Source organism: Tamandua tetradactyla, chromosome 14 (assembly GCF_023851605.1).
Source record: "Tamandua tetradactyla isolate mTamTet1 chromosome 14, mTamTet1.pri, whole genome shotgun sequence".
In the NCBI taxonomy this organism is placed as follows: domain Eukaryota; kingdom Metazoa; phylum Chordata; class Mammalia; order Pilosa; family Myrmecophagidae; genus Tamandua; species Tamandua tetradactyla.
Window position 1 is genome coordinate 66,087,448 of NC_135340.1, and position 27,957 is coordinate 66,115,404.

The 27,957-nt window shown below is 40.6% G+C and overlaps 1 protein-coding gene across 1 annotated transcript in view; it reads left to right on the forward strand.

The window, feature by feature from the left end:
- GLDN (gliomedin) overlaps nt 1-23,027 on the forward strand; it is a 75,312-nt gene extending 52,285 nt beyond the window's left edge. The window contains exons 5-10 of the mRNA XM_077127892.1: nt 757-903; nt 10,560-10,697; nt 13,407-13,490; nt 13,587-13,712; nt 14,781-14,931; nt 20,141-23,027. Coding sequence (XP_076984007.1) covers nt 757-903; nt 10,560-10,697; nt 13,407-13,490; nt 13,587-13,712; nt 14,781-14,931; nt 20,141-20,609 — 1,115 coding nt within the window. The 3' untranslated portion in view covers nt 20,610-23,027. The remainder of the gene's footprint in view (nt 1-756; nt 904-10,559; nt 10,698-13,406; nt 13,491-13,586; nt 13,713-14,780; nt 14,932-20,140) is intronic.
- The last annotated feature ends 4,930 nt before the right edge of the window (nt 23,028-27,957 follow it).

Sequence of the window (27,957 nt, forward strand, 5' to 3'; positions counted from 1 at the left end):
TGTCAGGATTGCCAATTGTTAGAAAAAATTGGACTGCAATTCCTGTAGTGATTTGAGCAAAAGCAGAAATCTCACCTAGTACATTTGTCCACACTATCACCATCCCCGTTTAATGCTTGCCCTAAAGGAACCTTAACTGTTTATTATTTTGATTATAAGCATTTTGCATTGCAATGTCACAAAAAGCATTGGATATGGAATCAGAGGATCTTGCCTCCTGACTTAGCAGCATCAGTTATAACCACCCTAGGTCTTAGTTTCAACATCTATGAAATGACGTCTATGAAATGACTGTAAGGATAAATGCCTGGCCTACCAATGAGTGGGTTGTGAGGAATAAATTAAAGACTGTAGGTAATAGCACCCACTGTTATAGCACCAAACACACCCCTCTGAAGTGCCCCATTCATCCTATGTGGTCACAGTGCATTTATCCTTACTGTCATTTTGTAGGAGTTGAAACTAAGACCTAGAGTGGTTATAATTAACGCTGCTAAGTCAAGCTATTGCTGTGATTGTCCCTGTTGTGGTTCAACCTGTGGGCCCAGCCAAATTTCTCTAAAGATGTTCTAGCACAGCCACCTGGAAATACCATTCTTTAATGAATATATGATCACACTGCTGTTATAAAATGATTATAAACTGACATGTGTTTGGTTTTTAAAGCTGTTCTACTCAAAAAGTACAAAATACCATATTATAAAGTATTATAAGAAAATTTCTTGCACAGTAGACTAATATAGAATTTATTCCCAGGGCTATCTGGAGCCACGGGAAATCCAGGGGAAAAGGGAGAAAAGGGAGATGCTGGTGAACTGGGCTTGACTGGAAACGAAGGCCCACCAGGGCAGAAGGGCGAAAAGGGAGACAAAGGGGATGCATCCAACGATGTGCTCCTAACAGGTAAGAGGCTCGCTCTGGGGCTTCCTTCGAGGGCATACAGACCCAGAAATCTGCCTGGTTTTCCATCAAGGGCTGCCATGGGGCTTCTCTCTTTATTTGCTTTATGTGGCCAGCTATTTTGCAGAATGCTTTAGAGTTCTGCAATTCCATAAAGGGAAAAATGGCATGTCACTCCAACATGAACAAGACCAAATCTGGGCTCCAAGCATAACTGATCTAGATAATTCAGATCTAAAAGCCATGTTTGGATTGCTTTCCCAGATATGCTTCATTAAGCCTAGCACAATCCAGAACAGGACAAGTAAGCAAGGAATTTAGCATCCCTCAGAGGATGACAACTGAGAGAAAGCACATGCATTTTCTTCATGTCAAGGTGAAGGCATCCTCAGGCCCTTATCACAAGCCTTTTGACATAGAATTAGGGGCAAAACATGGGTGCTGACTTTCCTTATTCTGGCTTTCAGCCCAGGTTAAGAGCAGATAGTTGTCAGAGGCAAGATGGCACTCTTAGTGTGGTGTAGAATTTAGCTTGTCTCCAGAGCATCTAGTAGATAGCCAGGAAAAGTACAGAACAACTGCTAGGGGAACGTCAGTAATGGATATACTGTGTACACCAGTCTGGACCAGGTGGAAAATCCGAGACCACACAAAAATGTAAGTCCCCCAAGCCGCAGAGGCCAGCACCCCTCCTGCATGAGCATAGCAAGCTGGTTCCCCAAGGGGAAAGGAAACAGACTTTACTAGCAGCAAGGGTTGAGCTCAACCAAGCTCCAGTTGCAGAATTAATTAACAAATTCTGACTACTGAAAATAAGCCCCCAGCACAGATAAACCTGGAATAAGCACTAAAGGTCCTAGGTATTTTTTCCCCAGCAGAGAGGGGGCAGGACTGATGGGGTAGGGGAGGGGGAGGGCAGAGAATTTTTGAGTTGGATAGCACAAAATACTGGAAAAGGGCTGGACCCCAAGAAAAGGGGGAACATAGAGCCTGGAGATACGTAGAGCCACATACCAACTTGACAACTTGACAAACCCTAGGAGCAGGGATGCCACTCTGAAAAGGCTTTTTTTTTTGTTGCTTTTTTCCTATTCCTTAACAGCTCACTAAATAGAACTGGTAGATGTTCAGGCTCCAGCACAGCCCCAGGCAAGGGAGGAATTAAGCTTATCTGAGAGACTAAGTAACTAGTCAGGTGAAAGGAGTTAACTCCCTAAAGGCTGATCCTTCCCCAAGAGAAAGGTGGGCCCCAGCTCAGGTGGAATCCCTCCTTCAAAGAATTCAGGCACCAGGGACTGGAAAACTGAAGCAATTAATGCCAACCTACAACTTCACCTTTGTCTTAACCACACCCCTGGCATGGAAAGTCTGCTAAAATTAAAGGCACTGCATCATTTTACATTGGTGGGAAATGGCAGGCAGACAAGTGCCACGTGCTGGGCAGGATAGGAAAAGCGCAGAGTCTAGAGGCTTCCTGGGAAAGTCTGACAACCTGCTGGGTCTCACCCTCAGGGAAATCTGATGCTGGTGATTCTTTGCTCCTGAGAGGAGGCCAGTCTGGTCTGGGAAAATCTGACTGGTGTCTATAATATCCGAGGAGCCCCTACTTAAAAAAAAAAAAGAACTCTATATAGGCAGGGCAAGAAACAGGAAAACAAGAACTGAAAAATTCTGATAAGTTAAACAGAACCTATACTAGAGGTCTAGAATAAGTTGAACTGAATGTCAAAGAACAGATAGAGAACGAAGCCATCCAGCAAGAAAATCCTAGGTAGGAGAGTGAAAACAACCTCCAGAATAAACTAATTAGGGAAATTGAATGCCTAAACACCAGCAAAAAATGAGGAGTCCTACTAGAAAAATCAAAGATATGGCATAGTCAAAAGAACAAAACAGCAATTCAAATGAAATACACGAGTTGAAACAACTAATTCAAGATGTTCAAACAGACATGGAAAATCTTGTCAAAAATCAAATCAGTGAGTTGAAGGAGGATAGAAAGAGAACATTGGGTGAACAAAAAGAAGAAATTGAAAGTTTGAAAATACAATTCACAGAACTTATGGGAATGAAAGGCACAAAAGAAGAGGTGGAAAAAAACAATGGAAATCTACTATAATAGATTTGATGAGGCAGATGAAATGATTAGTGAACTATAGGACATGGGAAAATAATGGAAAAATATGAGCAGGATCACAGAGAATTGAATGACAACATGGAATGCATGAATATATGTGTTAGCAGATGTCCCAGAAGAAGAAGAGAAGGAAAAAGGAAGAGAAAGACTAATGGAGGAAATGATCACTGAAAATTTCCCATCTCTTAGGAAAGACATAAAATTACAGATCCAAGAAGAGTTCAGCATACCACAAACAGAATAGATCCAAATAGACATAATCCAGGACACTTACTACTCCGAATGTCATATGTGAAGGAAAAAGAGAAAAATTTGAAAGCAGCATGTGAAAACAATCCATCATATATATAACAGAAGCCCACTCAGACTATGGGTGGATTTCTCAGCAGAAACCAAGGAAGCGAGAAGACAGTGGTATGATATATTTAAGATTCTAAAAGAGAAAAACTGCCAACCAAGAATTCTATACCCAGCAAAAATGTCCTTCAAAAATGATAGGGATATTAAAATATTTTCAGACAGATAATCACTGAGGAAATTTGTGACCAAGAGACAGGCTTTGCAAGAAATGCTAAAGGGAGTAGTGCTACTGTAGATATGAAAAGGCGAGAGAGATTGGTCTGTAGAAGAGTGTAGAAATGAAGACTACCAGTAAAGGAAAAAAGTGAAAAAAATTAGATATAACATATAAATCTAAAAGGCAAAATGGTAGAGGAAACTACTACCTTTAAAGTAATAAAACTAATTGTTAAATGGTTTAAACTCCTCAATCAAAAGACACAGACTGGCAGAATAGATTAAAAAAAACAGGACCCATCTATATGCTGTCCATAGGAGACTCATTTTAGGCCAAGCTCAGAAATAGGTTGAAAGTGAAAGATTAGTGTTCTAGTTTGCTAGCTGCTGGAATGCAATATACCAGAAATGGAATGGCTTTTAAAAAGAGGAATTTATTAAGTTGCGAGTTCATAGTTCTAAGGCTGAGAAAATGTCCCAATTAAAGCAAGGCTATAGAAATGTCCAATCTAAGGCATCAGGGAAAGATGCCTTGGTTCAAGAAGGCCAATGAAGATCAGAGTTCCTCTCTCAATTGGAAAAGCACATGGCAAACATGGTGACATCTGATAGCTTTCTCTCCAGGCCGCTTGCTTCATGAAGCTCTCCTGGCGGCATGTTCCTTCCTCATCTCTAAAGGTCTCTGGTTGCATGGGCTTGGCTCTTGACACTCAAAAATGGGACTCTCTCCAAAATACTTAGTCTTTTAAAGAACTAATGAGTAGATTCACAACTCCATGGAACCTATCTAATCAAAAATTACCACCCTCAATTGGGTGGGTCACATCCCCATGGGAACAGTCAAAATCTCCCAGCCAGCAATATTGAATGAGGATTAAAGAACATGGCTTTTTTGGGGTATACCACAGATTGAAACCAGCACAGTTGAGAAAACATATTTCATGCAAACCGCAATCAGAAAAGAACAAGAGTAGCTACGCTAATATCCAACAAATTAGGCTTCAAATGTAAAGCAATTAAAAGAGACAAAGAAGGACACTGTGTATTAATAAAAAGAACAATTCAACAAGAAAGCATAGTAATCATAAATATTTATGTACTGAACCAGAGTGCCCCAAAGTACATGAGGCAAACACTGATAACACTGAAGGGAGAAATAGACATCTCTACCATAATAGTTGAAGACTTCAATTCCCCACTCTCATCAATGGATAGACAACTAGGCAGAGGATTAATAAAGAAACAGAGAATTTGAATATTACCATAAATGAACTAAACCTAACAGATATTTACAGAACATTACACCCCACAACAACAGGATACACCTTTTTCTCAAGTGCTCATGGATTATTCTCAAAGATAGACCATATGCTGGGTCACAAAGCAAGTCTTAATAAATTTAAAAAGATTGAAATTATACAAAACACTTTCTTGGATCATAATGGAATGAAGTTGGAAATCAATAACAGAGGGCCAAAAAATTCACAATTATGGGGACTAAACACACTGTTAAACAACAGTGGGTCAGGGAAGAAATTACAAGAGAAATAAGTAAATATCTCGAAGCAAATAAAAATGAAAACAAAACATATCAAAATTTATGGGGTGCAGCAAAGGCAGTACTAAGAAGGAAATATATTGCCTTAAATGCTTATATTAAAAAAGAGGAAAGAGCAAAATTTGAGGAATTAACTTTGCACTTGGAAGAACCAGAGAAAGAACCACAAACTAACCCCAGAGCAAATAAAAGGAAAGAAATAAGATTAAAGCAGAAATAAATGAAATTGAGAACATGAAAACAATTGAGAACAATCAACAAACTGGAAGTTGGTTCTTTGAGAAAATCAATGCAATCGATGGACACTTAGCTAGGTTGACAAAAAGAAGAGGAGAGAGGATGCAAATAAATAAAATTGGAAATGGAAGAGGAGACATAACAACTGACCCCACAGAAATAAAGGAGGTAATGGGGGGATACTATGAGCAGCTATATGCTAATAAACTAGACAACGTAGATCAAATGGTCAACTTCCTAGAAAGGCATGAACAACCAATCTTGTCTTGAGAAGAAATAGACGATCTCACATACCAATCACAAGTAAAAAGACTGAATCAGTCAACAAGAAGCTCCCAGAAAAGAAAAGTCTAGGACCAGATGGCTTCATATGTGAAGTCTACCAAGCATTCAGGAAAGAATTAGTACCAATCCTGCTCAAACTCTTCAAAACAATTGAAGAGGAGGGGAAGCTACCTGACTCATTCTATGAAGCCATTGCCCTAATACCAAAATCAGACAAAGATACTACAACAAAAGAAAATTACAGACCAATGTCTCTAATGAATATAGATGGAAAAATCCACAACAAAATTCTTCCAAATTGAATCCAGCAGCACATTAAAAGAATTATACACCATGACCAAGTGAGATTTATTCCATGTATGCAAGGCTGTTTCAACATAAGAAAATCAATTAATGTCATACACCATATCAACAAATGAAAGGAGAAAAACCTCATGATCATCTCAATCAATGCAGAAAAGGCATTAAACAAAATTCAACATCGTTTCTTGATGAAAACACTTCAAAGGATAGGAATAAAAGGGAACTTCCTCAGCATGATAAAAGGGATATATATGAAAAACCCACAGCTAACATCATCTTCAATGGGGAAAGACTGAAAGTTTTCCCTCTAAGATCAGATACAAGACAAGAATGCCCGCTGTCACCACTGTTGCTCAGCACTGTGCTGGAAGTTCTAACCAGAATAATTGAACAAGAAAAATAAATAAAGGCATCCAAATTAGAGAGAAAAAAGTAAACTTTCACTGTTGGCAGATGATATGATACTGTATGTCGAAAATCCTGAAAACTTTACAGCAAACCTACTAGAGCTAATAAATGTGTATGACAAAGTGGCAGGGTATAAGATCAACACCCAAAAATCAGTAGTGTTTCTATATACTAGTAATGAGCAATCTGAAAGGAAATCAAGAAAAAAAATCCATTTATAATAGCAACCAAAAGAATCAAATATTTAGGAATAAATTTAACTAAGAATACAAAAGACCTATACAGAGAAAACTATAAGAAATTGCTAAAAGAAGTAATGGAAGTCCTAAATAAATGAAAGGGCATGCCATGTTCATGGATTGGAATACTAAATATAGGTAAGATGTCATTTCTACCCAAATTGATTTATAGCTTCAATGCAATACCAATTAAAATCCCTACAACTTACTTTGCAGAAATAGGATAACCAATAATCAAATTTATCTGGAAGGAAAAGGTGCCCTGCATAGCTAAAAGTATCTTGAGAAAGAAAAATGAAGTGGGAGGTCTCACACTACCTGACTTTAAAGCATATTACGAAGCTACAGTGGTTAAAACACCATGGTACTGGCATAAAGATAGATATACTGACTGATGGAATTGAATAGAGTATTCAGATATAGACTGTCTCACCTATGGACAATTGATCTTTGATAAGGCAGTCAAGCCAACTCACCTGGGACAGACCAGTCTCTTCAATAAATGGTGCTTAGAGGACTGGATATCTATATGCAAAAGAATGAAGAAGGATCCATCTCCCACACTCTATACAAAAATTAACTCAAAATGGATCAAAGACATAAACATTAGAGCTAAGACCATAATACTTCTAGAAGAAAATGTAGGGAACTATCTTATTAAAAAACTTGTCATAGTAGGCAGTTTCCTAGACCTTACACCCAAAGCACAAATATTGAAGAAAGAAATAGATAAATGGGAACTTCTCAACATTAAATACTTTTGGGCATCAAAAACTTAGTCAAGAAAATAAAAAGGCAGCCTATGCAATGGAAGACAATAATTGGAAACCACATATCAGATAAAGGTTTAGTATCCAGAATATATAAAGAGATTCTTCAACTCAACAACAAAAAGAAAAACAACCCAATTAAAAAATGGGCAAAAGACATGAACACACACTTCTCAGAAGAGGAAATACAAATGGCTAAAAGGCACATGAAAATATGCTCAACTTCACTGGCTATTAGGGAAATGCAGATCAAAACCACAATGAGATATCATCTGATACCCACTAGAATGGCCATTATAAAAACAAACAAACAAACAGAAAACGTTAAGTGCTGGAGAGGATGTGGAGAAGGCACACTTATCCACTGTTGATGGGAATGTGAAATGGTACAACCAACCACTCTGGAAGGCAGTTTGGCGGTTCCTCAGAAAGCTAAGTATAGAATTGCCATATGATTCAATCCATTGCTAGGTATCTATTCAGAGGACATGAGGGCGAGGACACAAAATGGACATTTGCACACCAGTGTTTATAGCAGCATTATTTATGATTGCCAAGAGATGGAAACAGCACAAATGTCCATTAACAAATGAGTGGCTAAATAAGCTGTGGTATATACATATGAAAGAATATTATGCAGCTGTAAGATAAAATAGAGTCAGGAAGTATGTAACAACATGGATGAACCTTGAGGACATTATACCAAGAGAATTAACCAGAAACAAAAGGATAAATACTGTATGGTCTCTTTAACATGAACTAACATTAATGAGTGAACTTGGAGAATTGAAGTTAAGAGCACAGGTTATCAGGAGATAGAAATAGGGTAGGAATTGGGCAATTGGTGCTGAAGAAATGCAGATTGTGCATCATGACCGATTGTAAAAATTCAGAAATGGATAGCCATTTCTACCAGAAATAGTAGCCAATACTACCTGATTGTAGCACAATAGTATGATCACAGTGAATGAAGCTGAATGTGAGTATGATAGAGGGAGAAGGGCTGGGGGCACATATGAAAAATAGAGGATAAAGACTAAGATGGTATAATTTATGAATGCCTAGAGTGGGCAATGATGGTGATTAACTGTACAAATTAGAAAACGTTTTTGCATGAGGGAGAACAAATGAATGTCAATATTGCAGGGTGCTGAAAATAGACGGTATCTGGGAAAAAGTACAATCAATGCAGGCTAAGGTCTATAGTCAACAGTAACATTGTAATATGCTCCCACTGAATGTAACTAAAGGCATTAGGCCAAAACTAAATGTCACCAGGCAGAGGGCATGGGAAAGGGGTATGGATTCTTTGTGGAAGAAAAGGAAATGTCTTCAGATAGAGTGTGGTGGTGAAGGCATGTCTATGCACTGAAGTTAGATTATACAATGTGTGAATAAAACTGTTTAAAAATGAAAAAAGAAAAAAAAAGAGCAGATAGTTGGTGCCTGTGGGAGAGGAGTTTGAGGGGAATGATTCATACAAGACAATGACATGGATGGAAAGAGTAAGTGACAGCTGATGTAGTGGGGGAAGAGGCAGAATAATATTAAAAGCATTGTGCTTTGGAGACAGTTTATATCATAGAAACATAACCATCCTATTAACACATTTGATAAGCATTTATTGAATGCAGAGAAAGAACCATATTTATGAACCAGGGACTCTACTAATAGCTGGGAGTATGAAGATGAACAAAACATGATCTAGCCTCAAGAAGCTAGGATGATAATGAACCTGAATTAGTCACTCATCCATTGATGCATCCATTCAACACTTATTGAGCACCTACTGCTTGCCAGACACTGTGCTAAGACCAAAGCATCCAGGAAAAATGAAATTATGTTTAGCATGCTTTGTTTCATATAAGGGGAAGATGCCATGCAAAACACCTAAAATTTAACTATGAATATACTTTGGACACATAACATCATGTTATACTTCAGTTATATGGGAAAGCCACACATCCAGAAAACCATATTCTCCTATGCTACTAAACCAAGTGAATGCTGACAATAAACCATTCAAAGATGCACCATTCCTGGGTATAATACAATTCGAGAGACCAGGCCAGAGCTGAGTGTGTCTGCTGGGCAGGGAGGAGAGAAAGCATAGCAAAGTTAGAACATGTCTGTCCTGGCCTTCAGATCTCTGCCCCTTCCAGGGTAGGCTTCAACCTGCCTTCGGTCCCTGTGGCCCATCCCTACCTGCCCACTGTTGTTTGATCTGGGCCAGAAGGGACATGTCAAGAGAACTTATATCAGCAGTTTCAGCCTAGGACTGAAGGATAAGAGCCAAAGGGCTAAGCAACACAATCACGTGGCATCTTTATGAAAGTTCCAGAAGCAGCAGTCTCTGCAAAGGGCTGCACCCACCTGAAGGTAGAGAAATGACTGCCTGCAGGTGTGTGTGGGTAACAGCTCTCAAAGCATTTATAACATTTATAACCTTCACTGGATTCTCACAGGGAAGGGCAGGGATTATGAGACTCAAGGTAGAGGTAAAGGGAACAGAGGCTTAGAAGGTTTAAGTACCCTGTTCAAATCACAAAGCTGAATACAAGCAGAAACTAAAGGATCTCCTGATTTCCTGTTAGGGATTTTACTCCTACCATGGACAGCAGTACTTTTCATACCTGGCTGCATATCAGGAGACGCAAAAAGGTGTAGATAACCAACACACATACACGCACAACCATCAACGTTCTGATTAAATGGATTTCTGGGATGGGGTCCAGGCACTAGTACTTTATTAAAGCTCTTTAGGTAACTCTAATTTGTAGCCAGCATTGAGATCCAGTGACTTTGGCCAGTGGAAGAAGGGTGAACTTTGGAGTGAGACATGCCTGAAATTGAATTTTGGCTCTATTCAGGTTTTAACCTTGAGCAGACTGCTTCATTTCACTAAGACTCAGTCTACTGAGGAAATAACACTGCCTCTTAGAGTGGTTGGGAAGAAAGATGGAAAAAAGGAGATTCGTAAAGATCTTATACAGTTCCTGGCATGTAGTTGGTACTTAACATCTTCCTATGGCTTCTTCCTCAACTACTAAAATTCAGTTACCTCTGGCAAGGTGGTAGCTCAGTGAGATTCCCTGGTGCTGCTATTACCTCATGTGAAACTCAATCTCTATTTATGGCTCTTTAATTAGTCAACTACCCCACCCCACCCCCCATCTCCCCCTTTGTCTCTTTCTTTCTCTTTCCAGGTGCCAAAGGTGACCAAGGCCTGCCAGGCCCACCAGGGCCCCCAGGCCCTCCGGGTCCTCCAGGTCCTCCAGGTCCCCCTGGAAGCAGAAGATCCAAAGGCCCACGGCAGCCAAACGTGTTTAATGGCCAGTGCACAGGTCACCAACCCCTGTCCCAGGAACTTGCCTCATCCATTAATAATCTCAGACTCTTGCATTGCACCCCAGGCTTTGTGACCAGATTTTTTAAACAGAGGGAGGATAATTTATCCCAAGTGCGAGTCCCCACCCCCTGGAACATGGCTGTGGGAGGCCAGAGAAGTCAGCCCCGGGACTGAGGACAAGTTTAGAATTGGGCTTCCCACCCACTTCCCTCATCCCTTCACCCTCCCATATCTCCACACTGTCCCTCCTCTTGGCCCAAATTCACAGTCCCTCTCTCCCGAGACAGTCTCTGAAGCTAAGCTGTTAGCCACTTGCAGTGACTTCTTGTGGTGAAAGGCTTGAGGGATGCTTGGGAAGACGATAGACATGGTCAGATTGGTCAGCTCCACCCAATATTAGCTGCAGTCCTACCATCGCCATCGCTATTTTTTGAGTGTTAAAACGTGTGTCAGGCACAGTGCTAAGATCCTCACAACAACCCTATGATGTAGGTATCATTTCCATCTCCAATTTTCAATAAAAAATTGAAACCAGAGTTGCTAAGTAAGTTGCCATAGCCACTCAATTAGTGGGTACCAGAGTCAGGATTCAAACCCAGGTCTGGCTCTAAAGCTCCTTGTTCTTAGATCCCTTTCCCTTCAGACATGGGAGTTCTGAGGCTTTAGCCAATCCCATTCAGGGAATGCCTGATCTCCTGAGAGGTCGGTGGACTTGTTCTTCGGCCAGTTGGCTGCAGGGTGGGTAGCAAGATTGAAAGCTAATTAGAAATCAAGGGGCCATCTTAATAGAAAATACTGTTGGAGTGGTGCCAAAACTTCTTCCCAGCCAGAGTGACCCGGGGCCCCTGACCTAACCCAGATCATGAGGTATGACTTGACGCCCTCTATTCAGTGGCAAATGACGAAGAGGATACTGCTTGGAATTTCCCTCAGGACTTGTTATGGATTTTACTACCACTTCCCTAAATTCTTTTATTCTGTCTGCTTCATTGTTCTTTCTGGAAGATATTATGAGATCATGCACTTTGCTGCCGGAGTGGGCAAATCTGTGCTTTCGGAGATATCACCCCCACCCCAATAAATGCAGTCCAATTATAATTCCATCCAGCAGCCAACATAAGGTGAAACCACAGTGCAGCAGCGCCTTCTTACCATCACCCCTCCATTAGCATCAGCCCCTTTGTTCAGCTGCCCTCAGAGAATAGGCTGAGCAGGGACAGTGGAGTCTGATCTGAGCTTTTGCCAAATACTAATTTTCCAAAGGCTCTGTCAGCAAGTGATAATTTGAGCCTGAGGAAGCACTCTGCTCCTCCTAACTGATCTACTGTCTGGTCAGTAGGGGAGGGCCCCAGATTGTGAAAACTGCTTTAAGTGAGAGGCCGTTATCTTCCACTTTGCTGAGTAGACACGAGTCTCCAATTGTCAGGTTTTCTGCATCTACACTTGGCCCTCTCTCCTCCTCCAATTTCATCCCCTTAACCTCCTACACCACAGTCTTAGGAGCAGGTTAGTACAACAGGAATGAATGGGCACCTTTTCTTCTGAATAAGAACAGTAGGGTCTCTACATTCCTAAGGATGGAATCTGGGGAACCTGGAGACAGCAGGGTTCCATGTGGGGGAGTTATAACAGATCCCCGAGACTGTTCACATCATGTGACAGAAAGACTCAGAGAAACACAGCTCAGCTAGAGAGAAGCCTAGAGATCATATAGGGTTCTGCCCCCTTATTTTATAAATGATAAAGAAACCCCTTCAGATTATTCTGTGAGTTCCACAGTGATCATGTAGATGTTACCCCTTCTATTGCAACCATACGGTGATTTGAATGCCTCAGAATTTGTCTAATGCCTAGTCTCAGAAAGCCAGATTCTCTCCACCCTGCCCCACACAATGGCACCTCCCCACAAGCCCAGTCCTGCCCTGTCACTGTCTCACTAGCCTTGTGCTCCATCTGCCCTGCTCTGCCATCCCAAGGCATCTCTTCACCAAAGGTCTGAATGAAGCCCATTCATTAAGGGGAACTTTGACAAGCCAAAGATGACAAATTACAGCTCACGGAGAAAGAAGCTGCTGCCTCAAACCACTGTGAACCAGGCTACATTCAAAGACCTGTGTCCCAATATCCCTTCAAGCCCAGATAGGTGGGAAATGGTGGTGAGGGAGGCAAACATCTCTGCAACAGACTGCCTCTAGTTTCCTTCTTCTGAGGCCCCCCGATTCTTCTCATGATATTCCAGGAAGACAGTGAGCAAAGCAGACTGTTTCATCTCTGAGGTTGCTCCCTCACACCTCCCCTTCAGCTTCCCCCAAAGTGAAAATCCTTCCAGAAAAAGTCATCTGAGATCGTGATATCACCTGCCCAGAGGGCCCAGGAGTGGGTTGACAGGCACCTGTTTCCCCCAGATTGCTCAGGGTAGATGGGCTGGCTCAGTCCACCATTTCCCTTTTACAACATCCTGTTGGGATGGTATTATGCAAGCAACTGTGGTCACAGAAAGCTTCTTGGAAACACACAGAGTAGGGGAAACATTTGGAAGCGTATGGCTTAGTGTTGTTTTAAAGCAAGCAACCATGAACCTGTTATTAGGGGATGCAAATGGGCTGGAGTCTGGAATGAGGTAGGGAAAAGCACCAGTTATCAAGTCATACAAATCTCACTCCCCCAACTCAGTTTGTTCTGATTATTACTGTTGTCATTTTAGGTGAGACTTGTGCAATACCAAATGATGATACCTTGGTTGGAAAAGCTGACGAGAAAGTCAATGAACACCATTTCCCACAAGCAGGTACAGAAACAAAGCACACTGTTTTGAAATCTGGGAATCGGATGCCTTAAATCCATAACTGGCAGGTGAGTAACTGTCCTTTCTCCTCTATTGTAGAATCCATGATCACTGCCATTGGAAATCCAACACAAGTTTTTATACTTAAGGAAACGTTTGGGACTTGGATAAGAGAGTCTGCTAACAAGAGTGATGAGCGGATTTGGGTGACTGAACATTTTTCAGGTACTGCCACTATTTCTGTGTTGTGATTGTATTTTTCATCTGTTGCCTGCCTTCAGGCTTAAAATCCCTGCTAAATGGCTTAATAGAATTGCTCTTTATTTTAGAAAGAGTGGGTAGAATACTTTTCACAATTACATACTCCATTGAGAAGCCCTGCACTTCAGATCTCAGGGACATGACCAGGTCACCCCTAGTACAGCTTATCCGATCTTAGGCAAAGTAACCAAAAGGAAATACAATAGTGTTATGATTGCAGAGCTTATGAACCCTAAAATCATAATGTGGAAGAAATGTCAGAGACAAATTCTTTGTGCACTGTCCATCTTTATTTTTAAGGTTGGCAAACTCACAGGAGAGTGCTCCTGGCCATCCTTCTCCAGTATCTGTAGGGCGGAGAGTCTGTGGCAGAAAGGGGAAGTGCCATGTTGCAGTCACATTGCCTCTAAGCATGACCCTAGTCTTACTGCCCTACAGGCATGTGGTCAGGAATTGCTGGTGGTGACAGCAGCGGCCTCATTCCAGAAGGGGCCTGGCAAGACTCATTGGTCAGAGATGAAACTCATTGGTAATAGCTGAGATATGTCTTCCTTTCGTTAAGATTAACTCTGATCAGCTGGTCAGTCCAGATTACTAAGAAAGATTTAAGATGCAAAAGAAGAGCGTGACATTATGCATCAGCAGTGGTTGTCATGGGGTGCAGGAAGAGGCAGGAGATGAGGGCACAGGGCCAGATATTTGCTATCCCTGGTAAGGCCCATGTCATTCTGATAAAAGATTTTACAAATAATAGACAGAGGGCTAGAGAGGGAGTGATACATAGTTCTCTTGGGCAGAGCAAAGCAGAGTCTTGGCTTCTACATTTGAAAGCTGTCTCAGAAGTCCATGGAAGAGAATTGGACTTTTGAGTTTAGGAGTCTTAGACTTCTCACACTGGGTAAGAACCCTTAGAGGATGTCTCACTCTCAATTTCCCTCCTTTTAAATCCCCTCTGCCTCTGACTCACTCCCAAGGTGTGATGCCAGATGTCAGGTGGTAGCCAATAGCCTTTCCCTGACTTCCTTCCTGCAGGCCTCATGGTGAAGGAATTCAAAGACCACTCCGCACTTCTGAATGACAGTTACAGGTTAATCCGCCTCCCGTTTTATTACCATGGCTGTGGACATGCTGTTTACAACAACTCTCTCTACTACCACAAAGGAGGCTCCAACACCATAGTTCGGTGAGTGACTGTTGCCCCGGCACCCTCCTCTGTGCCCCACAGCACCTCCTCACACATTCCGTACAGCACCTACTGAGTCATCAATGAGCTGCTTAGGGGTAGGGCTGTGTCTTCATCATCATCCTATTCCCAGGCCTGGCACACAGAGGTCAATCCGGGTTTACTGATGAAATGAATCACAAGACATGCGTGATGAGTGAGCCCCATATCCCTACCCCTGCCTGGGGCCTCTGCATTTGTTGCTGGTGCTGGATGCCAAAAAGAAGGTCAGGGCCAGGGAGACGTAGACTTCGAGTTTTTCTTTTTTAGACTTGGAGTTTTAAGGGGCTGCAGCTTTCTCATCCTCTGGAAAAGGAAATTGCCAGAATCCAGACCTCCCTCTTGGAGGAAGGTAGCACTCTCTGAAATCAGTTTTGTTCTGCAAAACTCTGTGAATGAGGAATTTCAGGTCACAACTGAAATCGTTGATGACAAGTAATTGCAACCCAAAGGCAGGTGTTCTGCTTTCAGAACGACCTGCCATCCTGATAGAGCCCTTCCCAGATCACTTCTCCTCCTCTTCTGCCCTTCCACAAAGAAGGGAAGGTGGCCTGGGTAGACTGTGCCCACAGCGAAGCCAAGCCCACTTGGCTCCCCACAAGGATTGTTGAAATTTTATCATTATGGATCAAGAAGAAATCAAACTCTGGGCTTTAGAGGCAGGAGCAGTACACCTTGGGCATACCAAGACTTAGTGCTTGCATGTGTGTGGCAGTGGAAAGGAGGGTAGCAGCAATAGTCAAAAGACCACTGAACTGAGAGTTGAGAGACCTGGGCTTCTGATTCAAACTCTTCCACCTACTCATGTTATGGCCTTAGACAAGAGACACCACCTCCTGGAACCTCCTTGTCCTTAACCAAAGAAGTAAACACATGGACTAGAGCCTCTGAGTCCCTCTAGCTCTCCCCCTCAGTGAAATAATAATTCCAGTGTCATGAAAGCCTTGGTCCCAATCATTCAAAACAAGAGATGATGACCTTGGGGGAGGACTAGGTCCCCTTTTTTTCCCCTCCCTCTTCCTCCTCCTACACTTAGCAAGGCCCAGCTTTAACCACCTTTTTGGCATTTGAGCACTTAGGTTAAATCTGAATCAATCAGGGTTCTCCAGAAAACACAACCAACAGGACACACGCATGCACACACACATATTTTTGAAAGATTTATTTTAATAGATGAGTTTATGCAATTGTAGGTGCTGGCAAATCTGAGATCCATAGGACAGGTCAACAGGCTGGAAATTCCAAGGGGAGTAGATATTTTAGTCTTGGGGCAGAATTTCTTCTCTCTGAAACTCTCAGTTCTTTGCTCTTACGGACCTCTACTGTTTGGATAAGTGCCAACCCACATTATTGAGGGTAATCTCCTTTATTTCAAGACAACTGATTGTAGATGCTGATGCCACCTATAAAATAACCTCAGAGCAACATGTAGACAAGTGTTTGGCCAAACAATAGGACATCACAACCTAACCAAATTGACACATAAACATAAATACCACAGTTAGGATAGGAATGGGTTTCCTAGTGGAAAATGTCCTGTAATGTCCCTTTAGATCAGCCACATTAGACACAGGTGTCAGCTGGGGTTAAAATGTCCCCTCCTTTCCCTCTCATCCCTGCCTATTCTCCTCCATCATCTTTACATCTCCTCAGCCACCTCATTTGGGCGGAGTGTTGCACTAGTAAGAAAGGACAATGGATCCATCTCCTGTACTCGTTCAAAAATCATCATTCCTAAGACATACTCTCACCTATGTCTTTTAATCCTAGAACTTCCTGCTGCCATGTTATAGAGCACGGCTTTTGCAAGGGGGTGTGGGGGAAGTAGGGGAGTGCTGAGGTGAGTGGCTGCTCTAAGAAAGTGTGAATTCTCATGAAGCTAAGTTTATATGACACACTGATTAGGAAACGTGTTAGAGTGCCTGCTCTATGCCAGGCCACAGGCTGAGAGCTGGGGGAGAGGCAGACCTGAATTAGACCCTGTTCCTGCTGAAAGAGCAAGCCTCATCAAGGAGAGCAGCCAGTGCCAGACAGTACTGAATTCTGGGCATTCAGAAAAAGGAGAATTTCTGTGAGCTGAGATGGACAGGCAGGATCTTCCCAAACCCTCACTCTTTTAGTTACTTTTCGAACTTAATTCAAGGTTTCTTAAATGTTTTCAAGTTTGTTATACTTGAATTCTTATGAACAGATGCACACATTTCACACTTCTTTTGCTGCTCATTGGCATCCACTGGTGTTTCTCTTATCTCTTTAGCCTAATGTCCCTGAATTTTCACTCACTTTTTGATACTATCTAGATTTGGAGCCTGCTGAATCAGATAGCCTCCAGGAGCTAAAGGGCATGGGATTCTGTGCCATAGCTTAATTTACCCCGTCACTTATCTGACCAGAAAATTTATTTCACTGCCATGACTTTGATGCCTCTTCTATACTTCTTCTCAGCTAGAGACTTTCTTCTTAATTTAGAATATTCTGAATTTTTTCTTCTCTTAAAATTACAGCATTGAGCAGAAGAATAACCCCCAAACTTGCAGTTAGAAAACTTGAGCTTAAACTCTGGCTCTGCCACCTACTTGTATTCATGTGCCAGTCACTTCACGCTTTTCATTTCTAAAATGAAATGAATGGACTAGATCATCTTTTAGGCCCCTCACAGTTCTAAGAATGTTTGACAAGGTATTTCAGGAGATAAATAATCACTTGAGGATTAGTGAGGTTAAATAATTTGCCCAGGGTCACATGGCTAATAACTGGGGACACACAGATGTGAAGTCAGTCTCAGTCCAGTGAGTGTTACTCTCTTTACCACCAGTTTCTAATGTCTCCCTCTTTCTTTTGTTCTGTTCTTGACAAGTTTGCACAAGGTAGTCACTGTCCTTTATATCTGTGCTGCTCAAAGTATTGTTGACAGGACAGCAGAACAGGCAACCTGAGGAGCTTGTTAGAATTCAGAATCCCGGGCCCTACCCCAGACCTACTCATCAGACCCTGTACGTTAACAAGATCAAGTGATTTGTATGCACATTAAGGTCTGAAAGCACAGCTCTATACAAGCCTATCTGCTCATATGACTGTTCTTATTGAACAGTTTGAACAGCTCTGTTTAAACAGTTGCCTTTTAAAGAAATAAAGATATTGACCCACATATTGACAATATCCAGTGCTCTACCTTCCTCTCTGTAGAGCACAAATTTTCCATCTGGTATTTTTCCCCTCTGCTTAAAGAAATTTCTTTAACATTTCTTGCAGTGCACATCTGCTGGTAACATTTTCTCAGCTTCTATTTATCTAAGAATGTCTCCACTTCATTTTTGAAGGCTATTTTGGCTGGATATACCATTCTAGGTCGATGGCGTCCCCCACAACCGTTTAAAAAGGTTGTCCCATTGTCTTCTGGCCTCTGTTGCTTCTGAAGATATTCAGTCATTATTCTCGCCGTTGTTCCTCCAAATATAATGTATCCTTATTGCTCTGGCTGCTTTGAGGATGTCTCTCTTTATGTTTGGTTTTCTTTGTATTTATTCTGCTTGAAGTTTGTTGAGTTTCTTGGGTCTGTGGTTGATTTTTTAAAAAATCAAATTTGGAAAATGTGTAGCCATTGTGTCTTCAAATATGTCTTTCTGTTCCAATAGTTCTCATTCCTTTCTGTCTGGGACTCCAAGTACACATATATTAGGCCACTTGATATTGTCTCTGGGTCAGAGTTTCTATTGCTTGTCTTCATGGTTTCTGATCTTATTTTATTTATGTATTTATTTTGCAGTATCCAATATGCTATTAAGTCCATCCAGTTAATTTTTTGTTTTAGATATTATACTTTTGGGGCTGAGAATTTGCATTTGATTCTTTTTTATAGTTTACATTTCTCTAGTGACATCATACCCATCTCTTCCTTCAAATCCTTGAATATATTTTACAATTGTTTTAAAATCCTTGTCTGATAATTCTAATATATGTCATCTCTGGGGCTGTTTCTATTGATTATTTCCTTCTAGATATGCATGCCATTTTCCTGCTTCTTCACATGTATAGTGATTTTTTATTGTGTGCTGGACATTTTATGCAGCATATTTGATAGTCTGGATTTTGTTGTCTTCCTTTGGTAAGGAATGTAGACTCTTGGATTTTTGTGGGTTTTAGTTGTTGTTTTTTTGGCCCTTTTAGGGCAGGTCTAGAGAAACCTACTCCTAAGATATGGTTTATCTGAGGCCTCAAATAAATGTCCAGGGTATTCAGTGAAGTCACCCTACTCTGGGTGGTCTAAACTCCAGCTTATCTCAGCACAGTATAGCCCTGAAATCTCTACTTAGTATACAGTTGCTTGGTCATTTCTCTGCTAGCCATTACAGAGTTTCACCCTATGCGTGTTCAACTTAATATTTAGCCAAATACTTAAGGGGACCCTTTACAGATTTATAGTACTTCCTTCTCCATTCAGCTTCCTTTTCTTCAGTACCCTGCCTTACAAATTTTAGTGACACAGTAACTCCCAATTCCAATCATTGCTTCTTCTGTCCAGTGAGACTGCTGTTATGTCCTTGGGCTACACTTCCTGGTGTTGTAGCTTGGAAAGTTTCCGCAGAAAAATATCCGTGGTGATTGTGGAGCTCACCTGTGTTACCCTACTCTCATGGATTACATCTCTGCACTGTCATCCAGTCCTTGAAAAGAGTTGGTTCATATATTTTATCCAGTTTTACAGTAATTTCTGGTAGCTCACCACCCCTGGGAGCATCTCTGTTTTCTTGAGAGTCTCATACAGTAAAATCAGGTGCAGATAGAGAAATGTGATTATTATGGCATGTCTTGCTGACCAAACTAAACTGCCCACTCAATGTTTTATTTCTGACTTTGCTTAAAATGGTACTAAGTTTGCTGAATCAAATGTGTTTCTCAGAAATTCAATCCTATCCTATTAATAATAGTTGAATAGCTTCAGCAAGTTTTGCCATGTAAAGGACTCAACCAAGAATATTGCTTCAGGCACCTGCAAGAGCTCTCAAGTAACAAATGCATATTTAAAAACTAAAAAAGTCCATCTGAAAGATTCAGACTCTAGGCCACTAGAGGCATGTAAGGTATCCTACCAAGTTTAATCAAGGAGCCTAACAAACCACCCTTATCAACAAAAATAGTGACATATCTATTTTTTTTTTGTACATTTCAGATTTGAATTTGGCAAAGAAACATTTGAAACTCTGAAGATTGAAAATGCCTTGTATTTTGATAGAAAATACCTCTTTGCAAACTCCAAGACGTACTTCAACTTAGCCATAGATGAAAAGGGTCTTTGGATTATCTATGCTTCAAGTGTGGATGGCTCAAGCATCCTTGTAGCACAGCTGGATGAGAAGACATTCTCTGTGGTGCAACACATCAATACCACATACCCCAAGTCCAAGACTGGCAATGCCTTCATTGCCCAAGGGATCCTCTATGTGACAGACACCAAAGATATGAGGATAACATTTGCCTTTGATCTACTTGGAGGGAAACAGATCAATGCAAACTTTGATTTAAGAACTTCACAGTCTGTTCTTGCCATGTTATCATACAATATGAGAGATCAGCACTTATATTCATGGGAAGATGGTCATTTAATGCTTTATCCTGTGCAGTTTTTGTCAGCTACATAAAACCAGTGATGTGATGAATTCTGTTGCCCTAAGTAAATTTTGGATGTTCTCTGGGACCATTTCTATCTCAATAGAAAACTTGTCTTTAAGGGTAGCTAGGTACTTAGAACATAATCTTATGACATGAACATGTATATGGTCAGGGAATCCTGTTTAAGTTTGGATGCCTTAGTGGAAAAGAGCAATGGATTAGAGGTCAAAATAACTGAGATTTGATGATTCTTCTACAAACTTGCTGGGAAAGTCACAGCTCCCTTTTTGGGCTTCAGTTTCCCCATTGGTAGTGTGAAAGGTGGCTAAGATGATTGATAAGATTTCCTTTATCTATAGGAAATTCTGTGATTCTTGGCTGTTGCTACCTGTACAACTTTTATACATCTGGTTTTGTGGGGTCTGTTTTTTAAACATACAGTGAGCAGATTTACCCTGGAATTGATAAGGCTGGTTGCTCACACAATGCATTTCTCAGTGTTGACTTTGATTGGGTACCTTGGGAAGTTGTATTGACCCCTTAAAGCTGCTAAGGTATCATGCTATCCATAATTTATTACTTTTCTTTGTGTCTGTACCAGCCACCTGCATAGCTATTAGCCTCAGGTTCTGATGGCATCTCAAAGATTAGCAAAAGCCAGGAATAGCTGCCTGCCCGGGTTTCTTAATGAAAGAGAAGCAGGACCTTCCAGGATTTTGTTTTGTTTTGTTTTGTGTATGTGGGTTGTTGTTGTTTGTTTGTTTTTTTTCCAGACTAAAAAGTGGTATTTTATATAGCTTGAATTTTTGGTAGAGGGTAAGGATGAGAATAGCATAAAATTAAGTTGCCCTCTGTAAAAGCAGTTAATGAACTCTTCTTCCCCTAACATGATTTTAAAGGATGTGATATTGACCCCTTGGATGCCAGGAGAGAAAAGATCCAGTTTGACTTGCTCCCTAAATGCCCTTGATTAGGTATATTTTCTGCCATCTCAGCTCCTTCAAACATTCTTCGTCCCAGCACTGAGGTGCAGGCAGGGCCACCAAGTATAAAGAGGGAGCTGGAAAAAATAAACGGCTGGGGTCCTGCAGTCAGGAAGGGGATCTAGAGAAAACCCTATGTAAAGATTTTTCAGCCAATTTGCCCTCCCTGGATTCCTGCATGTGTTGGGGGAAAGCTGCTGGGAGTTCTTTCATCAGACCTGATTCTCTCTTTTTAGATGGATTGATTCATGTCATCACAGCTTTAAAAAAAATACTCTTTTCAGATTTATATTTTGTAACAAAATGGAATTTCATGTTCAAGAGCAATGTGTCTAATGAAAGCTTGTGTTCTTCTAAAGCAATACATTTGTTGTCGTTTCTGGACACGGGGGGACCCAGATATGACTATAACTTCATAAAAATAGTAGTGGTAGTAATGGTAATATATATAATACTAATTGTATATATGGAAGCAACCAAAAGTGGTTAGTTATTGTATTAGCACATCTTGCTTTTAGTAAAATGTTTTAGAAGCCCCAGTCTTGATATATAAGCTATCTTGGCTCCCTTAATTATGGGTAAGGAATCATTTATGCTCATTGCTAAAGGAGCTTATACCGGGGCTTATTATTTATTTCATTCATTTCATTTTTTGCTTTGGCAGAGTAATAATGAGGACAACCAAGTGTGACCACGGTTTGATGGCAGTGGGTGATTTTATAGTCTGGCTGAAAGTTTGTCTTTACAGACTGAAAAGAATTAAGATTTTATTCATTCTTTCCCACAAACAGCACTTGATTTTTTTCAGTCTTAGACTCACTGCTAAAATAGAAGGTACATTCTACTCTTTTTAAGTCAAGCGATCATTTTAGCAGTTACACTCTCTCTTAGATACCAAAGTTGCTTTAAAGCACTTTCTAAATATCTGCACTTGTGATAATGTCAGAATCAAACCAGATAATTTTCTAATTCTTCCTTAATCTAGAGTAGATAGCTTCCCACTGGAAAGTAAATAAAATCATCCCTTCCAACCTCAAAGCTAGTCAGGACCCCATTTCAAAGCATTTTGCTTCAACTGATTAATTTTATCCTATTTAGGCTGCACAGGTGGTGATGGGCTCAGTGTATCAATAAGCACAGGTGTTAGGACAGCGAAAAAGATCTGTGGTGAGAGCTTTTAATTGAAGACTTCTGATCTTAGGGACCTTCACGATCTCCTTACTGTCAAGGTCTCAAGGTGGCACATCAAATGAGACACTACATCCCCCAAGAGTCGGGTAACATTCTCCAGCTGCAGAGGGTTCATTTTTGCCACGACTGTATCTGATGCCAAGCCATCTGAAGAAATGCTTGGTAGGGATTTTCAACTTTTAGCTAGATGCTGCGACTTTGGGTATGGTATTAAAAGTCACAAATTTCCTATCAGTAACCACAGATTTTGAACAATAAAATGAATAATTATGATTGTTTCCTTTTTTATTGTATTTTTTTTACTTTAGTTAATTAGTCAAATAAAATAATCATTGCTGAGCGCACTCATACATTGAAACAAGTGTAGTGGTATATTTACCTTTTTAAAATTTAAAAGAAAACTTAAGGTAACACTTAGAAAAAATAGCAACTTCAAACAATATTGCAGGGGAATTATATTGGTAGCTCCTCTGTGGAAACTCACAATTTCCTAGATCCTTCTGAATCCTGAAAAATCATTGATATGGACTTTTTTTTCTAGAGGAAAACATGAAAAACATAAAACTAGTAACTAGAACTGGGCATACATAAACATATGCAATGATAATTTGCTAATTTATCAGTATAGACAAGGCAACTGGAAAGAACATAATATTTAGGGTTAAAAATTTTAAAAGAACAAATATTTTTAAACCAAATTTGTGTGAATTTGGGCAAGTCTCTAAATCCCTCTGAATCTTTGTTTCATCTGTAAAATGTGGATAATAAATAATAGTCACTACCCTCCCCCTTGATTTTTCTAGGTGGTCAGAGGAGATATTGTATGTGAAATGCTCTGAAAATTACAAGGTTCCTGAAAATACTAATTGTCACTTTTAGATCCTCCTTACAGTGTGCCAGATTGACTTTTTGCTCTTACGACCTTATCTGGGGCAGCAGAAATGGTCAGGGACCCAGTGTCAACAATTTCCATCTGTTGATCTGATCTGATCAGGTAGGTAATGCTCCCATATCACCAAAATATGATCCCTTGGTTTATACAAAGAACTTACAGTCAAACTACCCACCCACTCTCCAACTAAGGTCAAAAATCTGCTACCTTGAGTGGGCCACAGTGACTCAGCAGGCAGAGTTCTCGCCTGCCAAGCCGGAGACCCGGGTCTGATTCCCGGTGCCTGCCCATGCAAAAAAAAAAAAAAAAAAAAATCTGCTACCGTGACCTACAGAGCTTCTTTACAATCTTCACTACAGAGTCTTTGTTACTGAGCTGCCCAAGCATGAATTAATCCTGTAATTGAAATATTACAAAGCAAAAAAAGAGAGAGAAAAATTCAAGAAGAAAATAGTAGTCTTGCCTCTTTAATTTTAACAGAATTTGCTTGTGATTTTAGGATATCCAATCTTATAGCCATTCACTGTTAGATTTAAAATAAGGATGAAATTAATTAACTGCTCAGTCTCTACTTTTCTAAACAAGCCACTGTGGTCAATCTCAAAAAACTGAGTTCCGAAGTGGTTAAACTTGTTCTAAAATTCTTGTGTCCATTGATCCGGCATTGTCAGTGACCCAAACTCATTAGCCAAGAGTCATATACCCAATCATAAGATTTTAAGCATCATAATCTGTAAAGATGGGACCTTCACAGACCACCTGATCTAACTCTCTCATTTTAAAGGCAAAGAAAGTGAGGTCAGAGAATTATGGTCATGTTTTCCATCTCACTCTGCTATTTCCAAGGAAAGGATCCCATTCTTGTAATTGGACAGTGTGCAAATAATAATAAACTCTGAACATTTTAAAAGGCATTCCTTTTTAAAATAAATATTTATTTTTACAGCAATTTTAGGTTTACATAAAAATTGAGCAGAAAGTATAGACAGTTCTCATTTACCACTCTCTCAACCCCTGCCCAGTTTCCCCTATTATTAACATCTTGCATTGGGTTGCAAATAATGAATCAATATTGATACTTTGTTATTAACTAAAGTCCATAGTTTACATTACATTTCACTCTTTTAGTTGTATAATATTATGGGCTTTGATAAATATATGTTATGTATCTACCATTCAGTATCATACAGAATAGTTTTACTGCCCTAAAATGCCGTATGCTTCACCTATTCATCCCTCCCCACCCCCACCCCAACCACTGGCAACCACTGATTATTTTCACTCTTTTTATTTGCTTTTTTCGTAATGTTATACAGTTGGAATCAAACAGTAGGTAGCCTTTTGGGCCTGACTTCTCTCACTTAGAAATAAAGATTATATCTTCTTGAAGAATTGATGCCCATATCGTCATGCAATTCCCCTCTCTCCCTGATAATTTTTGTTATTCTGAAGTCTGCTTTGTTTAAAATTAATTTTTAACAGTTAAAAATTTTTGTATTTTCAGTTTTCTTTTGAATTGTGTTAGCATGTGTGCTGGTTTGAAAGGATTTATGTACCCTAGAAAAGCCATGTTTTAATCCTAATCCGATTTTGTAAAGACAGCCGTTTCTTCTAATCCCTATTCAGTACTGTTATGTTGGAAACTTTTATTAGGTTATCTCCATGGAGATGTGACTCAATCAAGTGTGGATATTAAATGTGATTGGGTGGAAACGTGTCTCCACCCATTCCAGGTGGGTCTTGATTTGTTTTAATGGAATCCTTTAAAAGAAGAAGTACTTTGGGAAAAGATAAAGAACAACAGGAGAGAAAGCCACAGGATTCTGAGAGAGCAGAGAATGCTGCAGAACTATGAAGCAGAGAGTCTACCAGCCAGCAATTTTGGAGATGAAGAAGGAAAACGCCTCCTGAGGAGTTTCCCTGGAAACTACTTCTAAATAGTCTGAGGCTTGCAGTTCTTTCATTGGTAATATCCTATCATTACCATGAGCCTGATTGATAAGAAGGTAAGGTGTGTGTTGAGGGGGGCGGTGGATAAGTGTTCTATAATCCTATGATCAGGATTATAGTCTTCTAATGACCCTGTGTGCCTGGGATGTGACTTTCACAAGGGCTTCTCAACTCTCCCCTTCCTCCTAGGTAAAACAGGAAGGCTTAAAGAATGCTGAAGTTGAGTATATCTCTTTGCCCACATTGAAGGAAAGACGGGGCTGGAGTTGGTATTTCTATTCCCCCAGGTTAGTTATGCTCTAGTCAAACCCAAGTCGGTTAGAGGGCAGGTCTTTGTTAAGAAGAACAGAAAGCACTGGACTATTTCAGAATGGTTACTTTCCCTACTCCCTGCCAGAAGAATGAGGGAATTTTCTGTCATCTTCACAGTGGTAGGGCTCATGCAGGTAAAACTTAGAAAAATGTGGGACCTAGCCAAAGACTGGGCACCTCCTGGGTTTTTAACTCTCAAGCTAGTCCACATTGAACCTCTAGAAGTTCATAAATTACATGCATTTTCATCAGTTCCTCAATTACAAACATACATAGTTTAAATACCGCTGTGGACTTGATCTACCAATATGCTGTGATTCACTCTCTCTCCTGGTTCTCCAGTTTTAGGGGCAGCAGTTTGCTCTGTGACCTTCTGGTGGCTCTAAGAAGAGTTGTTGATTTTCATTTTGTTCAGCTTTTTGTTGTTGTGAGGATGGGGTGATAACTTCCACGCACTTTACATGTTGAACTGGAAACCAGAAGTCTCCCCAAAAATCTTTTATAAGAATAAATCAGACCTTTTCCTTTCTTTGGTGGAAACCCCTACAGGAGGCTTGCATTGCAAATAAGCATTCCTTTTTAAGAGGGTAATATGCTGGGCCATGGTGGCTCAGTAGGCAAAACTGCTTGCCTGCCATGCCAGAGGACCTGGGTTCGATTCCCAGTGCCTACCCATGTAAAAAAAAAAAAAAATGGCAATATGCTTTTTAAAGGGCAGTATGAACACAGCGTAGTCAGGCAGAGAGCACACTCCAGCAGAGAAGATCTCTGTGCTCAGTGGCACCCATCATCACATTCTGGGAAGAAGATACACATGCAAAAGCTAGCACCACTTAGTCCTCTGAGTAATACTGGACAACATTTCCTGGTCCAAGGTTTTATAGACATCAAAGTAGTTACCATTTGATGCTTATCATCTATATGCCATGGTCTCTTTGAGACTATTTTTGTGTATTATTTCACTTAATCATAAACACTCGGGTGAAGGAGCTCTTAAATATCATCTATTCTCTCTACTCAGTGTTAAATAAATCCTCTCTACAAATGTGGTGAACGCTGTGAGTCACCACACAAATCCCTACTCAAGAGATACTTTTGCCCCAGTGCTGGAAGTAGTCTTAGACAGCCTTCAGCTGTTAGCCCCTTCAAGAATTGCTTCAGCTGCAGAGAGGCACATCAAGTAAAGGCATGTCTTCTCATCCAAAAACATATCAAAGTATAAAGATATGAAATCTTAGCCTAACCTGGAACTACTCTAAGGGTTCATTCTAGTGCCAGAGCTCCCCATGGTTCATCTAAGTTTGTCATTGGGCTTATATCACACATTGACTTCTTTCTCCACCTCCCAGCTCCCTTTCCCTCTATTCCTCAGGTGTTGAATATTCTGGGGACACTCCTTAAAGACATCATGCTGGCTAAAATCTATCTCAGAGTCTGCTTCCCAGGGAATCCGATCTGTTGTAGGTTTGTGTTCTAGTGTGCTATCTGCCAGAATGCAACACACCAGAGACGGATTGGCTTTTAATAAAAGGGGATTTATTTCATTAGTTCTTCAGAGGAAAGGCAGCTAACTTTCCACTGAGGCTCTTTCTTAAGTGGGAAGGCACAGGATGGTCTCTGCTGGCCTTCTCTCCAGGCCTCTGGGTTGCAACAACTTTCCCCGGGGTGATTTTATTCTGCATCACCAAAGGCCTGGGCTGAGCTGCGATTGCTGAGATGAAGTATGCTGAGCTGCTTGGGCTGTGCTACCTTGAGCTCACTCATTTAAGCACCAGTCAGTTAAGTCAAACATCATTCGTTGCAGCAGGCACGCCTCCTAGCCGACTGCAGATGTAATCAGCAACAGATGAGGTTCATGGACCATTGTCTCATGTCCACAGCAACAGAACTAGGTGCCTTCACCTGGCCAAGTTGACAACTGAATCTAACTACCACAGTTTGCCATATAAAATTTAGGATACCAAGGTAAAGTTGAATGTCAGCTAAACAACAACAACAAAAAATTTAGTATAAATATGTCCCAAATATTACATGGAATATACTTACACG